Consider the following 18,210-nt stretch of genomic DNA (forward strand, 5'->3'; position numbering starts at 1 on the left):
AGCACTTTTTATGTCTCAGTTTGTCCTGTTATTTAAATCCTTGATGTGCTACTCCCAACAGTTGCTGTTTTGGGGGGCTGTTATTTTGTCTTTTACTGGAAATGCCTCTTCTTTACCAATGTAACTTTAGCATTTCCCTTAGGCTTAGGCTGTAGAAATTCCCCTAAACACTGTTACGTATTTGCTTTTGCCTGGCACTCTGTAAGTACTATGAATCCTAAGACCAATTACTTTTTAAATGTCTTTTCTTCAGACTGGGGTCCATTCAGGATGCCAAACCTAAATTTGGGGCAAACTGAGGGTTCTGATTTCATATAACATCTAGGGTACTATGGTTTTTGATTTCCTTGTTATTTCTGGCATCTACAGGACTCATATGAGCTCAGGTATATTTAAAATATTGTTTTTTGCTATATGATTTATTTTTCACATAAAAGGAGGGACCAGTCTTCAGCTTCTTTTCTCTTGCCCTCTTCATTTTAATCTGCCTAACTCCTATTTATAAATCAGGCTTTAATTTAAGCACCACTTATATTGATAGTGAAGCATTTCCTGACATCTAGACTACACATACCTATAAACACAGGAAAACAAAATAAACAACAAACAGCAATGAATTCTCTGACTTAGCAATGAGAAAAAAAATCCATCTATAGATATATGAACTACTTGTGAACAAAATATTTTGTACATCTATGTCATTAAGATACATTTCAAATAAGTTTTAAAATAACTACCAAAATTTATAGTATACTTGGATTATTTTGTGTATTAATCATAATTATGAATGGTAATTCTAACTAAGAAAATTTTGCTATGTAAGAGTCTTACATTCAGAAGACATTTGGATATATTTTAAACAGTTATGTAACTGTTATTTTAAATTACAGTATTAAAAATATATTGGAAGTTATATCTTTTACAATTGTTTAAGCTTATGATATCATATTTTAATTTGGAACAGTGGTGAAGTTCTATAGAGCTCTAAAAAAAGAATGAAGACTATATACTGTCAAGTAAAAAATGAATAGGAAAAAGGGTTGATAGTATGTTACTATTTATTTAATAAAAGAAATCAGTATACACACACATACCCATATATTTATCTGCTATCATTAAAAAAAAAAAGGAAGGATAAACAATAAAAGCCACTAAAATGATTACTTCATAAGGGGATGGAAGGTAGATGTGATAAGGATGAAAGCTATGCTTATCTAAATGTAATTTGTATGACAGCACTGAGTTCTTTCAATGTACGTTCATTATTGATTTGACTTTGGACTCATGCAAACATTTTACACAATTTTAAAATAAAATCAAATTTTAATAAAATTCAGTAAAAATAAAAAATAAGATAAAAAATGAAAATAAAACACATCCAGTTAGTGGTATAACAGCAAAGAGAATAACTATGCCAAATTACTTTAAAACAGTAATCTGCGGAGGAAAAGATGGAGGCGAAGTAGAGAGACGTGGAGTGCATCCCTCTCCACAGATGCATTGGGAATGCACGGAAGGACACAGTCATTCCCACAGAGAACCAGCTGAACACCAGCAGACGGCCTCGGACACCGGAAAGGGCTGCGGAGAACCTGACATAGCCGACTGAATATTCGTCTAATCCAATACTTGGACATTAGTCTGAGGCTTGGACAGTCTTCCATAAACACCTCTATCACCAGGACAAGCAACCCCAAAAGCTTGGACAACCATGAGGAAACAAAGAAACACCATGCAGGCAAAGGAGCAGGAAAAAAACCCACAAGACCAAATAAATGAGGAGGAAATAGGAAAAATGCCTGAAAAAGAATTTAGAGTAATGATAGTAAAAATGATACAAAATCTCGATAACAAATTAGAGAAAGTACAAGAAACAGTTCATAAGAACTCAGAAAAACAAACAGCAATGGATAACAAAATAACTGAAATTAAAAATACTCTAGATGCTCTAACCAGCAGAATGACGGAGGCAGAAGAACGAATAAGTGAGTTGGAAGATAGAATGGAAGAAATAAACGCCACAGAGCAGGAAAAAGATAAAAAAATAAAAAGACTAGAAGACAGCCTCAGAGACCTCAGTGATAACCTTAAACGTACCAACATTCGAATTATAGGCATCCCAGAAGAAGAAGAAAACAAGAAAGGGTCTGTGAAAATATTTGAAGAGGTTCTAGTGGAAAACTTCCCCAACATGGGAAAGGAAATAATGAACCAAGTCCAAGAAGCACAGAGAGTCCCATACAGAATAAACCCAAGGAGAAATACACCAAGACACATATTAATCAAACTAACGACAATTCAACACAGTAATCTGACTGCAGAGCCCTAGAACAAAAAGAAATAGAAAAACAACTTTAAACTGTTTTTCAATAATGTTTTGTTACTGATGATAATGTTGGTATTATTATTCTGTGACTATTATTTATGAAATGTAGAATAAATCGAGGAATTATTTCATACTCTAATTCACCAGTGTCTTTGAGAACTGGGATCATGAACATGGGATAAAGAAAAAGTTAAAAAACTTGTAGTAGTGAATTTGAAGTATCAGTATAAACTCATGATGTATTTTATTTTAAAAAACCAAAATAAACAAAAACAAAAAAAACTCCTATATTTCTTCTTTTAGTCCACTGAAAAGGCCTAGAAACTATGACCAACCTGGCAAAAATGAGCATCCCTAGCATCCAGATTGTGGACTTGAAATACCACTTCCCAGTCAAAGAAATAAAGCTCCTTAGGCCAGAATGTACAACAGGACCTGAAACACCTTGTCATACCGTATAGCAAGAAGGCTATCAAAGCCCATTAAGGGTCAACATCAAAAATACTCAAAAGAAACAAAACACAGAGGTTTATACTGCTTAAAGATGAGACAATCTGAACTTCAGTAAGGATAGCAACTATAATGGTTTGAATACATGAAATATATAGATTAATGATACTGAAATTTTAAAATCTGCTTGAAAATAAAACCGGAGTCAATAACAAGGGAAGGCTAGATAAACGAGTCTGGCCACAGATTAGTTGATAACTATTACATCTGAGTGGTGATTACATGGTGTACCATTCTGCCTACTTTCATATATATTTTAGATTTCCCACTATTAAAAAAACAGCAGCATGTGAGGACATAAAAGCAATTACTTTTTCTACCTAAACGGCATACATTTAAGCAATCTGTATAGAATGGTGAGAACAGTATTCATCCTTAATAGGTTAATTTTAAAGCATTTTTTTAAAATAGCATTTAAATTTTATCAGATATATCTCACACTGTAATACAATTAACCACTTTAAACATGTAATTTGAGAGAATTCTTCAAATTTGAACAACTTACCTTTCAAACGGTACTTGGACTCTCTTAATTACATGATAAGCAAGTATGTCTTTTGCCAACATATATTTATCACTTAATGATGTTATAAGTCTTAGACATCCAATAAGCTCTAGGTAGTTAAAATATTCATTTACTAAAGAGTTTAAGTCAGCCACAGTTACTGCAGTATTTATCTATAATGAAGAAGAAAATACACCCAGTTTACTCATTTACTTGTGAAAGATATTTACATTTCAAATGACACTTACTACTTTATACTCAATTCTTGAGTACACCTGGGTGAAGTGGAAGTATACCAAGTATTTTCCTAGAATAAATCTGATAATCCAGTTTAATAAATACTGTATAAATACTGTATAATTCTGACTTCAAGAAACCTAGACTATGCCACTTTAATATAGGAAATTATTTACATAAAAGGCAGTAATTGACATAGAATAGTTACATAGCACTAGAGAGGCAAGAAAGATGAGCTGTAGAGATTTCATCAAAGAGAAAGAATAGCTGAGACTTAAAAAAAAAATGGACAGACAAGACTATTTGAGTCCTTAACCATTTATATGCCAGATACTTTCATACAGGTTAGCTCTTGAACAAAGTTACAGAGGGAGAAAGTTAAAAATAGGAAGCAGTCAAAATCCATTTGAATGAAAAAAATTCCTTGGTATTTCTTTTTTCCAAAAAAACTCTTCTCCCACACATTTACATGATTCCTTCACGTATTTCAGATCTCTACTGTGATCTCATAAATTTTTCCTGACTACCCTGTTCAAACTATCTTCACACTCTGAGAGTTGGGTATATGTTGTCTCATCCTCCCAAACCCACCACCCTAAGTTTTAGCTGGGCAACATGGCCAAACTTTCCTTACAACTAGTGGCCTTATGTGATTAAGAACGTCCAATGGGACATGAGTGAAAATGTGTTAAATTTCCCTGCACTCTACTTCTGTTTTATTCCTTAAGAGCAAGCTGCAGCTATGAAGACAATACCCTAAGTGATTACACAACAAGGAAGGAATTCATTTCTCTGGGTGTTTTGGTATATCACAATTATACCTCTAAAACAGAAGCCATTTCTGTAAAGGTTAGATAGCATTTTACGCTTTGTGGGCCACAACTACTAAACTCCACCACTGTAGCGTAAAAGCAGTCATAGACACACAACAAATGGGTGTGACTGTGTTTCAATAAAACTTTAAAAAGGCAGCAGGCAAGACTTGGCCTATGGCTATAATTTGCCAGCCCCTACTCTAAAATCTAGATTTTAGAAAAAAAATAAACATCTGCCTTTTTTGAGCCATTGTCTTTGGGTCTCTGTGTTACAGAAGCTTAGCCTATGCTTTAAATTATTACACCCCATGCATGATCTTAGAAGAGACATCCTTCCCCTTATTCTGTTCTATTTTTATAATACATTTTACTATGTGACAGTATATTATATATTTATCTTGTCTTTCTTCTAATATATAAATTCCAAGGAGGCAGGGTCTTTGTTTGGTTCAATACTTTATCTTCAGTGATAAAATAGTACACGGTACATAGCACCTTGCAGATATATTTGTTGACTAAATCAATGAAGAAACACTGGCTAGGAGTATAAACAATGGAGTAAATAAAGCCATGAGGAGAGGGGAAGGGTCCTAATGAAGAGCTCGAACTCCATTCGACAGGCAATGAGAATCCATTAGGACTCCTGAGGAAAAAAGCAATGTGGTCAAACCTGCACTTGTGAAACAATCATCTTGAATAAGAAGATTAGAATGATATCTTAACTGTTTAAATCTAGATATAACCTGGGTTTGGTATAGTAAGCATACTAGAAATAAGAAGGAAAGGCCACTCTTAGAGACAGATGACGACACAAACTAATAAATGGAGTATAAAAGAATGAAAACAACCCTGTCTCCAGAATAACTTACAAATAAGAAGTCTCTTGAAAAGGAAAATCAGGCAAAAAACCAAATTCTGGGGAAAAAAATTAGTTCTTTCTTAAATGTGTTGGGCTCAATTTGGTAGGAAGACCCAGATCTTATCTGGATATGAAAGTCTAGGAGCTCAAAAATACAGGTCTGGAAAATCATCAAAAAGGTTATGGATGAGAAGATGCTTTCCAAATAGTATAGAAGAAGGACTGTTAAGACGAGACTGAAAATTACCTAAGTTTTAGGGGTAGGAAGAAGAAGCATTAAAAAAGACAGTAGTAGTCAAAAGTAGGAAGCAGTAGAATATTAAAACACTAGAGAGGAATTCAAACACAGTGGTGACTGCAGAAGTCAGAGGAAATGAGGAATTAGGAAAGAAAGGCCTTTGCTGTGGAGATTTAGATCCCTGCATATCAGGCATGAACTAGCTAACTCAGAAGACTGGTGGTGGGAACAGAAATCTAACTATAAGTTAAGAAATGAGTAGGAAAGAGGAAGTGGAGACAATGAAGTTAAAGTACATTTTTTGGTAGAGAGGAGAAAAGAAAAAATAAATTGAAGGGTTAAAAGGTCAGTTTAAAATAGCATTTTAGAATGAGGAACCTTGGGCAAAATAAATAGAACTGTGAAAATAACACGTTTCCATGTTTCTTACTCTGTGGTTTAAAAACTGAGGCTTAACAAGACTAACCAATATGCCCAAGGTCACATAGCTTATATCAGTTATTTCAAACTAAAATCTGACTTCTGAGCATTTGTTTTTAAACATTAAACTTACTGTCTATTAACTGAGACAATGGAAAGAGTAAGCTTAAGTAGGGGACAGGTTAAGGGAAGAGGAGTTGAATGGATTTCATTGTCTCAGTTTCTAAATCAATAACACATGGGCAATGATACTTATCTCATTGGGTATTATGATAAGTAAACTGAGTTTGTACAGATAACATGTATAGTACAGGGCTTAATAAATGGTTAACTATTTTTAGGGAGGGACACTGAATCTCCCCAGTTGTTTCCACAGAGAGGAAATTCAACCTGGTCTTTCTCTCCACTTATCACTCATATCTCCTTGTAGGAGGAAGGATAAATTTTCTGCTGGTAACCATCCTCTCTTCAGCTCCACCTGCCAACAGGAAAGTGCTCTTTCACATGCAACAAGGAATCTGCCTTATGTCATCTCTAGCAGGGCAGATACACCCATCTAGTTCTGAGGTGTGTTAGCAAACCATTCTGACCACAGATCTAAGTCACATCATCCAAATGGTTTTATCAACATTAAACACGGCACTGTGATCTGTAGCTGTCTGCTCTTTACATCTATATCTTAAGGAGTTGTTAACTTTGCTGGTAAACAAAAATATTGACACCCCTTAACTACTCCACAAAAAGTATTATTCTATTGCAGATCCATCATTTACATTCAAATACACCTAGAACATAGTGTACATCTGAACAAACAGGTACATTTCTTACCCTGATTATAATCTGTGTCACATCAAAGTCTGAGACATCATCTAAAACTGGTTGGGTATTTTCTGGTCCATAAACAAGGCAGTCAAATAAGGTTTTTGAAAAGAAACCAGGTGAAGGACCACCATGAACCAAAGAAATGGCAAGCATTTTGCCAGCTTCAAAGTAAAGATTGTCTTTCAGAGCTGTAAATACAGATAAAATATATCAAATACACTTCTTTTATTATTATATAACCATCGTATGCAATTAATACATATGTAATAAATTAAAAATTAAAAAATCCAAGCATTAGACAAATGTAAAATAACCTAATTCATAAAAGCTATAATACTGTATAAAATATAAATTTCAAGTAAAATATGCATTTTTACAATTTTTTTTCCTGAATTCAAAGTAACAACCTCTTGTAGAAAAAGATGTAAATACAAAAACATCTTTTTATAAAATTACCTATAATCCTACCACCATAATAATCAGTGTACACACTTTGGTCTATTTATGTCTCATGTGCATATAAATATATACATAAAAAGTTTGACTTCTGTTTTTTTTCCACTTACTGTATTGTAAATTTTCAAAATATTATTTGAAAATATTCAAATCTACAGCTAATGAATGCATTAAAACTAACTTATAAATGTGCTGCAATGTAAACCATCCCCTTATTATTGGCTACCCCAGTTGATGACATTTTCAACTACATGAGACACATGTTACAGTCAATATCTATTTATACATTCTTGTTTACGTATCTTTGATTACTAGCATAGATTCCTACATACTGTATTAGTGGTTCAAAGGATATGAACAATTTTAAGGTTGTTGATATACAAAAATGGTACAAATTAACTCAACAGTATATGCTATCTTACCACGTCATCACAGCTTTCAATATTTTTTAATGAGTCATTTAAAATGTTTTAGCTACTCTGATAAGTCAAAAAGATACCATGTAAATTTTCCTTTATTTTTTCTAAAAATTGTTCAAAGTAATTTATTAATAAGTAACATTAATAATACCTGAAATAATATCTCCTCAAGAATAACCTTATATACTACATATTAGTAGTCACATCTTACAGATGAAGAAACTGAGATCCAGAGAGGCTATGCAATTAACCTATAAATATATATATAAAGCTACTGAAGTAGATGTGCACAAACTGAACTCAGATTTTGTGACTTAAATTCCATGTACTCGCTCCACTGTACAAAACTGCCTTGAGTTAACATACTGATTACTTGGAGTGTCTTCTTGTTTTTGTTTTTTTTTTAAGGGAGTGTAGAATTAAACTGTGTGTACTATACATAGTACTAATGTTCCTTGGTAGTTTCTCAATTATTTCAATGATACTTCAGGCAATGGCCAGGAAGTTCTAAAGAAAATATAGAAGGAAGTTAAATGGAATGAAATGTCTTCTCACTATCAAATTCCTATTACTGCAGAAGTGGTTATAAAAGCTCCTAAAAAAAGAATGCTAGAATTAACCTGTGTTTTAAGATGCCTGTTTTAATCACATTATTTCACACCAGAAGTAAAGACAGAACAGTATCATATACATAATTCTGTAAAAAAAAAAATCTTGAAAGCAAAAGTATGTTAAGGATCTGTTATATGTGGGCCAAAAAAATGTTATAAAAATCCTAGGTTGTGACGAAACATGCCAACTGCAAACTTCAAATATATGAACAAGAAGAGCTCAAAAAATCATTCATCCCATTTGGCCACTCTATTCAAATGAATTAAAATATAAAGTACATTTTAAAGAAGTTACACTCAGTTACGGAATTACTTTAAGGAGAATATTGCTCTGCAAAAATTGAGGATATTCTTAAATAAAAAATGTTTCACTACAAAATTTATTTTAAAAAATATCACTTCCCCCCTTTTCTGTGATTCTATCACTATTTTATTAACAAAGTGATTATACATTTTGACCACAAGTACTGAATATCAATTCTAACCTGCTCTTTCTTAACACATGCCATATTCAGTATGTACAATAATAAAGAAAGAAAATAATTACCTTGAGAATTTAGAGACAAGTTCTTTGACAGGGACCCTTCAAATAATGGTGAGTTCTCAAGTTGCTGCATTAAGAGACTTAGGAATTCTTGCTTTGATCCAGGCTGCTCTCTTCCAAAACGATCATTTTCATTAATATATACTATTTCAATTGTATATGAAGGATTAAAGTTTTGATTTTTGAATCCATCTAAGGCACTATTCCAGATATTGGCTTTGTTGATAAATAATCTTTTAGTTTTTTTTTTAATTTGGAATCCTAACTCTATTATTAGAGTAGGAATATCTCTTCTAAATTTGCTGCCTTGCCTATAAAACATGAATTTAAACATAGAGGTAAGTACTCTAAAGTACTTTACATGACACAGCAGTTATACAGCCAATAAAAAAAAGAACAGAAAAAACAATTAGAAGGAAGTTCTTCCCAACTCCCACCCAAAAGCAAACAATGGCTGCCACTGGAACCAAAAAGTTACTTGATAACCTTAGTTCTAAATTCTTAATTCCCTCTACCCAATCTTCTACCAAATTAAAATCACCTAATGTTATACAATTCGGTGGATTCAGGTATAAGAGTCAAAAGCTCAAACTCTTACCTCCCTGGCCATACTTGCTTAACTGCATCTTATTTCATGTTTACTAGATCCTTTAAAAATATAGAGCAAATGTAATCTCTGCTTACTATATGAGAGAATTATAGTTTTAAGCAATTACATATTTTAAACAGAATTTACAACCCTTAAATGGTACTTTTTAATCTATACTATTAATTTTCAAAGTATGGTCCCAGACCAGCAGCAGTAGCAGCTGTATCTGGAAACTTGTTAGAAATGCAAATTCTTGAGCCCCACAGCAGATAAACAGAATCAGAACCTCTGAGTATGAGGCTGAGCAATTGATGTCTTAACAAGACCTCCAGACAATTATATGGATTAACTCAATTGTTCCCTGCCTCAGTTTCTCCATCTGTAATTGGAATAAACGTACTCAAAATAATCCTTAAGGACAATGTCTGTGGATCATCTTTCTACATCAAGCTGGGGACTGCAGTTTGAAAAACACTTTTCGAAACTACTCTAAGAGCAGCTAATACTCTAAATGTATATAGCCACTTCCTGCTATAATTTTCTCAAAAATAGAGTTTTATATTTTTATCCAATTCAAAAAACACACCTTAGCAGATCTTTACGCTGGGCTCCAGGTGACTGTCTGGGTAATTTAGGTGAGGATTCCTCCAACAAACAATCAGTTATTTCCACATTATTGGTGGGTAATGTGTGTTTTTTGGCTTTTTGGAAATCACCTACAGATTTAAAACCCAATGTTAGCATAACAAGAATATAGGTAGAAACTTTTTAATAACATGCATTTAAATAAAAACATCTTTATTCAAAATTACAAAATGTTACCTGAATTGTAGAGAATACTTCTACATTCCAAACATTCCCAATTTTGTTCCCATGATTGTAGTGAGGAACAGGCTAAATGTGTTCCACTAGAACCACAACACTGACAGCGCTTTATTTCCCATTTGCTGAGGACATAAAGAGAAGCAGATATTTATATGTGGTATTAACTTAGTCTAATTCCAACCATCAGCACCACCACACATCTCACTGTTCACCTCACACACAACCAATCCTTTTACCAAAGGAAGGAAAATAAATCATCTCCTTTGATACTGCATTACTTTCTCTTAGTTTTTTTCTCCCATTTCATTTATTATGCTTATAACCTCCTTCTTTAAATATTCTCTATCTTCAAACACCTAGACTAAATATCAACATGTACATGCACATACACCCAAAGAATATAAACATCAGAAAGAATGATTAAAAAGGAAAAAAACTGTCTTTTATACTCAGAATGACTATGCTCATAGGGAGATTGCTGTCAGTATGTCTGCCATGGAAGAAGTATTCAGTAAACACATTATCTTACCCAAAATACTATCTTTCCCATTCAAGGTGAGTAATTATTTCCTATAATAAGCTTGCTCAGACACCTCAGGTACTGTGCAGGCTCAACAGGCTCCAGACTTACTACCTGGCCCGTATTCAGATTCTCTCCCATCTCTTCCCTTCAACCCCTCACTTCCAATGTTTCCCCACTGTACTGTGTGACGTGTGCCACTCTGCACTCACATTTTCTGTATGGGTGTGGGTCATAGTGTGCAGCCTCTTCTTTGGTTATGAGTACATCCGTCTGTACAGAAATGGATATACTCCCTACAGCGTGTGGGTATGTGGGTGGAAAGAGATGTAGCTGCATAACTTCCCCTCTGGTAGGTGTGGGCGAATCTCCCTCTGTGTGGATATGGGTGTGCAGGGGTGTGTCCTCTCTGTGTCTCCCTCTCTTCCCCAGATAGTTTACCAACTGATGGTGAAGAGAAAAAAAGGTGACAGCTAACATGAATGCTTATACACCAGGCCCAGTTCTCACTCTTTACATGTAACATTTAAGCCTCATAATTTGAGAAGACTGGAAAAACCACCGTTACCTTCATTTTGAAGAAAAGGAAACCAAAGAAGAGGGGTAAATTACTTGCCCAGTTCACACTGCTAGTAAGTCTCAGAGTGAGGCTTGCAATCCAGTTTACCTGGCTTGACCCATGCTCCTAACCACTACACCATGCTGCCTTTCAGCAAAATCATCTTCCTATCACTAGGATGAGAGGGAGTGAGACTGCAAAGAAAGCATTCAGATAGCAGGAATCTGTGTCCTAGGAGAAAAGGCAAAGTTGCTGCCAGAAAGAAAAGTGAGTTTGGTAGCGAATGATTAGGTGACCAGTGGCATACAAGAAACATATGTATTAGTTAATCAAATAGCCTAAAATGAATTTAGGAAATATCAATATTAATGAATATATTGCTTCTTAGAACTCTAAGTGCTTTACTGTCTACAAAGCACATTTATATACATTATCTCATTTGTGCCTCAGCAAAACCCTTGAGCGAGAAAGCATTAGTGTTTACAAATGAATAATCAGGGTCACCAGATCAAGTAACTTGGTCAAGAATACACATTACTTGACATCTTCAATGCGATCTCTACTCTTGAATCTTTAGTCTAATGGCAAAGACGAATTTAAATAATGTCAACTATATTGTTAAGAAGCATAATGAAGGCAAAACCTAGCCCAGAATGGGGAATCAGGAGTAGCAAAAGCTTCTTAGGGGAAACTTCCCAAAGCTGGCGAGATTTCAGCTGAGTCTTTCAAAATAAGTAGTAGCTCACCTAGCCAAATCATTTTCTATAAGAAATAAGGCTCCCAATATTCTGCCCTGCACTTTACGTTTCAGTTTGTCATGTTAATTAAGATTATATAAACATGGATAAAAATTTATCAAAATTTCCTATAAATTTCAACAAAATTAGATTTGCTACTTTTTATCCTGCATCTTAAAAAATAAAGATACTTGATTTCTAATATCCCACACAGTATAGTGTACATAGAAGGCAAAAAAATGATTAAGATTATAGCCAATGTCTGATACTGCAAAAGAGTAATCAATAAATTTCAAATGCCAAACCCTTTTTATAGTGATCCAAAACAAACACTGATAGGTTAATATAGTTTCTTAACCTCTAGAACAGTGTCATCCAACAGAAATATAATGTAAATCATATACATAATTTAAACTTTCCTAGTAACCAGATTTAAAAAGGTAAAAGAAACAGGTGAAATAAATTTGAAAATTTCCAAAATATAGTCATTTTGTTTGATGTGTAATCAATTTAAAAAATTATTAACAAGATATTTAAAGGTCTTTTTTTCTTACTGGAATGGGCTGAATTCTGTTATGCCCAGAATTCATATGTTGAAGACCTAACACCCAGTACTTCACAATGTGTCTGTATTTGGAGATAGGGCCTTTAAAGAGATAGTTAAGATAAAATGAGGTCATGTGTGTGGGTCCTAATCCAACATGACTGGTCTTAATAAGAGAAAAAGATTAAGGCACAGAGAGAAGGACACAGGTAGAAGGGAGTCATGTGCAAGCAAAGGAGAGCGGCTTCAAAAGAAATCGAACCTGTCAATACCTTTATCTTGGACTTATAGCCTCTAGGATTGTGAGAAGAAAAATTTCTGTTGTTTAAGCCATGTAGTTTGTGGAACTTTGTTATGGCAGTACTAGCTAACTAAGACACATATAAATATTCGGGGTCTATTTTACACTTACACCACCTCTCAATTTGGAATAGCCACATTTCAAGTGCTCAATAGCCACCTGTGGCTACTGGCTACCATAGTTGAGCTTAGAAAATAGAGCCTCATGAAAACACACCACAAAAGTTACAATTATGCCAACTGCAGTAATTTCTCTGTAAAGAGATATAAATATACATTTTATAAACATACGTCAAGTTAAAATTTCAACCTAAGAGCAAAACTACATTTCTCTAACTATAAAACCTTCTTTCTCAAGCTGAAGGTTTGAAAAAGGACACTAAGTACAACTCAACTTTCCCATATACCTGTCAGGCACGTTACAGTCTCGTCCTTCTTTGCAACGACATCTTCGGACATCACAATGCTCATAGTGCTGCAGAAGCTCTTGATATGCATTTTCCTCTAATTCCCAAGATGCATCTCTGTAAATGAAGCAAGATATAATATATACTTTGGCTTAAATGTTACATAAAAGGACTGATAATGAAGCTAAGAATAAAAACTCTTCACAAACTTAGGAACAAGGATAAAACTTGTTCTTTTTAGGATTAATCATTCACTTCAAGATATAAATCCATTAGTGTCATTTTATCCTGCAGCTAATTAGTCTCATAGTGAATTTCAAATGCTAAATGAAAAATTAAGTAGAAATTTTCTGAAACTTACATTTTCCCTAATATTTCACTTCCAATTTTTGAAATTTCAAGTTTAGTACCATTATTTCTGGACTCCTCACCTTTAAGTATTAAGAAAATTCTTCTCACACATTTTAAGCCACATCTTGATTCTCTCAGATAATTTGTACAAACCATTTTGAAGCCTATTATATTTGTATATAAATCAATCAACTAATACTGTATACAAGCGAGGTGTACATTAAGAAACTATAAACAACGAGACACAGTACCTGGTCTCAAGAACTGGCAATCTGGGGAGGAGGAGGAAGAGGTGGTAGGGGCGGTTTTACATTTCTCTATTTGAAATGGCTGCTTGTCCATGAGAAATTCATCAGATATAAATGATTATTTCCACTGTTATTAAACCCAACATTTAAAACCTCTTTTCATCAAAAGGCTAAACGTTACTCACTTTTCAGGAATATGAATTCCCATTCTCAACATCTCTTTCTGAAATATATCACTATTATTGCATATTGTGCACCTAAAGAAAAACACTCCTGCATTTATTGCTTGAACCTATAGTGGAAAATAGAAAACATATGGTTAATAATTTAACAGGTTATCAGGTTATGAATTATATAGCTAATAGAACATGTGCTACTTTTCACATATTATGGAAACATTTTTTATGTTAGTGATTCATAAACTTTGATAAACTAAGTTATCCCACTGCTGAAATTTGGAGACATTTCTCCCAATGGGAACAAATTAAGCTAATGAAATGACTGCTCTTTACATCTATCACCTATATGTGTTTCTCAACCTTCTGTATCTAATGTGATTTCTGTTTCCAAATATTGTGTTGTCCATCACTCTCTGTGAATAGAACAGTACAAATCTTCAGTTACTTCATCTAGGAAGGATGCTTAAGCAAATGTTACATATAAAGCATCGCTGGTTCTGTTTTCAACTCAATTTTTGTTAGTTTTCTTCCTAAGAGGGGATAAGCATAAAACCTATTCTCACTGCTTCAGCAAATACAAATACAGAAGCAGCAGGCAGGGGATACCCAGAAAGAGAGAGAAAGAGTAGCCAATCACCAATTCGAAAAACTAGTAGCACACATTCATTTAATAAATATTTAATCCCTACTATATAGGTGCCAAACACTATGCTAGTACCAAAAATAGAAACATAAAATGACTTAGATCCTGTTTCAAGGAATTCTTGTGAGTAGGCATACAGTATAAAAGTACTTTTAAAAAAGTATATACGGAGGAGAAAGGAAGAAGTACTGAAGTTTAGGTAAGAGCCTGACAAAAAAGTCACAGGGATGGTAAAGTCAAATGTTAAGTTTGAAAGAAGTAGGGGTTTGCCAGGAAAATAGGACAAAAGAAAATACAAGGATAAGGAATAGCATAAATCAAGTCTCAGTGGCAAAAGAGTATATGTGACTGGAGAACTAATTAATAATATACTTAGAGATTACATGCTGATCATACTGAACTAAGTAAGTAAAATAGACAAGTAAATCAAAGTCAGTAGTGTGAAGAATTGATAGAGAATAAGGCATGCAGTAGGCTCCAGCGAAAGTCTAATTAAAAAAAAAAAGTGTCTGAAGTCAAATTACAAAGGGTTTAGGGCAGAGGACAGCAAAAAAAAGGATACACAAAAAATATTAAACAGACCTTATAGACTTAAGGAATGATTTGTGGATGGTGAAGAAAGAAGTGAATAAAGAGGAATCCAGGTTCAAACAACTAGCAGGTAACACACACACACACCATGTGAGAGGAAAGCAACAAGTTAAAGAAATCTCTGCCGAACCCAAAGGATCTTTTAGCAATTGTACACAGATACCAAGATCTTACTAAGTATAGGATATGATACAAGGAAGTGTCTAGTATGGAAGAAAGAAAAAAAGCATAGGACATATGAAAGATACCAACAAGACCACAGCAATGATGGAGAAATCCAAACTAAACAAGAATAGTGACAATTCTCTGCATACATAGAGTGAAAAGTCTCCGTCAATTTCTTTGATATTAATCTATAGTCTCTCTTCACAAAATCCCAATGTACACAGCATCTGTAGTGGTCACAAATAAAATTTGCTTTTAACCACATACAGCTCTCATCCTATTGCATAGGTTTGTTCTTCCTTCAACTCTTTTATATTAATGGAGTTCAGAGATTTAAAAAAAAAAATTTCTTTGGGTATTATTATAGCTACTTAAACAGGGTAGACTCCATTTACTATTTCAGTTAAGACTTGTACCAGAGTGGAAAAGCCACTGGAAATCCTTTAAGGAACATGACTCAAGAATGAGCTCTGTCCTGATGTGCTTAATCAAATAATAATTGCTTGTTAATATTTATATCACAGACAGGCGTCCATGTGGCCATGACCTTGTATCTGCATAAAGCAGACCTACACTTTTGTTAGTAGTACTATTTTTAGTTTTTAATGAAAGAATTAGAAACTTGGCATCTTCAGAATTCACAAAAAGTCCTATGAATACTACATCAAATTTGAGAATCTGTTTCATTATTAATGCATAATGAGGCAAATCTTATTTGTCCTGAAAAATAACATACCATTATTATAAAGTTAACAAGATGATACCTTTGGCAGCAATTACATTCAATTCATTCAAATACAAATCCTTAATTAAGAAAATTATTTTTTAAAGATTTTCACATAACGTGAACTTCTTCCTCAATAGGTAAAGATAGCACTTCACGATGTTTATGAACTGCACTTTCTAGATCCTTTTACAAACACTTCTTTATAAGAATTAACCGGATTTCTAATATTTACCCAACAAAACAGCCTCCATCCTGCCACTTTTAACTGAGTACTACTAAAAATAAGAGTTCAAGGCTCATACAAAAAAACAACAAAGCTTTACTACTTTGACTACTGTTAGTACTTTTAAGACTTTGTTGAAATATAAGAGGATTTACAACGTCTCCTAATTTAAAAAAAAAAAAACTTTTGTAGATAATTGGTAATCAACAATAACACTTCATTTTACTAAGCAATAATAAAAGCCAAGATTTAAAAAACAGTATAAACTTAAATGAACCCTTTGTTACTTGGCATTCTATCAACTATAATTGTCTATCAAGTGGTACTTTCACACATGTATACTACAATTTGGACGTTATTAACAACTTGGATCTTTTTAAGATTTTAAATTATCTTCTGAGTGCTTGCTTCAGCAGCACATATATTAAAATTTTAAATTATCTTCTGAATTGAAGAAACTGTAAATTGTTTAATGTGTGTTTTATGATATTTCATTTACTTGAAAACTTGTCATCAGGTTTGACATACAAGGTGGCTCTCAAAAATTATTAATGTCAATTCATTACAGTAATCAGTTTACTATCAAAAAGTTATGATAAAGTGTTTACTATAGCTAAGAAAATAGACCTCAACATTATCTTAGCTTACAGTTAATTATTTCATATATCTTGATTTTCTAAGCTTAAATATATAAATGAACTTGGGAATTAAAATCTGTGTATTAATCATTGTGAAATACAAACAAAATCCCTGGGTAAAAACAACAAATATTTTAAAGTGTAGATACACATTAAAAGGCAGTATCTAAAATATTTATTAAAACATTAATTGTACACTTCAATAGGGTGAATTTTATAAGTTAAATTTGATTCAATAAAGTTGTTTTAAAAAGTTACAAGTAGTAAGAACTAAAATACATGTCAAGTCTTTCTAATTTAAAATTCAAATCAGCGAGCAACAAATTTTATACCAGAAAAAGCTTACAAAATATCTTACCTGTAAACAGTCTCTATGGAACCAAGCATTCTTACAACAAGGACTGCGTAATATGCTATAAGTTGGAATAGGTTCAATAAATTCCAAGCAAATGGTGCATGGTAGGGAGTCTCTATAATTATTAGATGTAATTATTTGAACAGGTCGATGATTCCAACAAAATGACCTAAAAACGTAAATTATTTAAAAACAACATCTAATACATTATAAAGCACAACTAGGCTAGCATTACAATTCACATTTATAAGAGAACATTCATTCATCTCTCACATAATTAACCTACAATAGACTGGAAGAATGGCATTATAAATCAGTCTCTTAATTTATAACCAAGGAGAGTTGGATTTTCAAAATGTGAACCTTCTGGGGTGAGATTTACCTCACAGAATTTCAGTAACTAATATTATGTTGAGAATCCTATGTGATATCGTTAGCAACACAGTATACACAGCACTGCACTCAACCCTGCATAAAATCAAAAGAAGCAACTTAAACTTAAAAATAATATTTTAATAATATAACAAATAAAATGCAACTAATAACTTATTCTTAACCCACTAAATGTATTTCCATTTGTATTTTCTAAACTGCAGTTTTCATAAATGATAATAACCCATTAAATAGATCAAAAGTGCAAAGACTAAAAGAAACAGAACATTCATGATATCAAATACCAAAATTCATAAAATCTTGATGTTTAGAGCTGAATTCAAGAAGCAAATATTTTTAGGGGCATACCAGGGTATAATATTTATTTTCTGGACTCCACCAAATTTACATGCCTTCAGTTTACTCAATGAGAAACACATATAGCCCTGTGAAAGAAATGTAAACTATTAAATCT

General features: G+C 33.2%; 1 protein-coding gene across 3 annotated transcripts in view; it reads right to left on the reverse strand.

Moving 5' to 3' along the window:
• The window catches only part of G2E3 (G2/M-phase specific E3 ubiquitin protein ligase), a 50,714-nt gene that overhangs the window by 6,557 nt on the left and 25,947 nt on the right, over positions 1–18,210 (reverse strand). For all 3 annotated transcript variants that reach the window (XM_057722269.1, XM_057722268.1, XM_057722271.1), the window contains 8 exons: positions 17,367–17,532; positions 14,028–14,134; positions 13,244–13,360; positions 10,174–10,298; positions 9,938–10,067; positions 8,766–9,073; positions 6,739–6,920; positions 3,342–3,514 (listed from right to left, as the gene is read on the reverse strand). In XM_057722269.1, coding sequence (XP_057578252.1) covers positions 3,342–3,514; positions 6,739–6,920; positions 8,766–9,073; positions 9,938–10,067; positions 10,174–10,298; positions 13,244–13,360; positions 14,028–14,134; positions 17,367–17,532 — 1,308 coding nt within the window. The remainder of the gene's footprint in view (positions 1–3,341; positions 3,515–6,738; positions 6,921–8,765; positions 9,074–9,937; positions 10,068–10,173; positions 10,299–13,243; positions 13,361–14,027; positions 14,135–17,366; positions 17,533–18,210) is intronic.

This window comes from Hippopotamus amphibius, chromosome 2, assembly GCF_030028045.1.
Source record: "Hippopotamus amphibius kiboko isolate mHipAmp2 chromosome 2, mHipAmp2.hap2, whole genome shotgun sequence".
Taxonomy (NCBI): Eukaryota; Metazoa; Chordata; class Mammalia; order Artiodactyla; family Hippopotamidae; genus Hippopotamus; species Hippopotamus amphibius.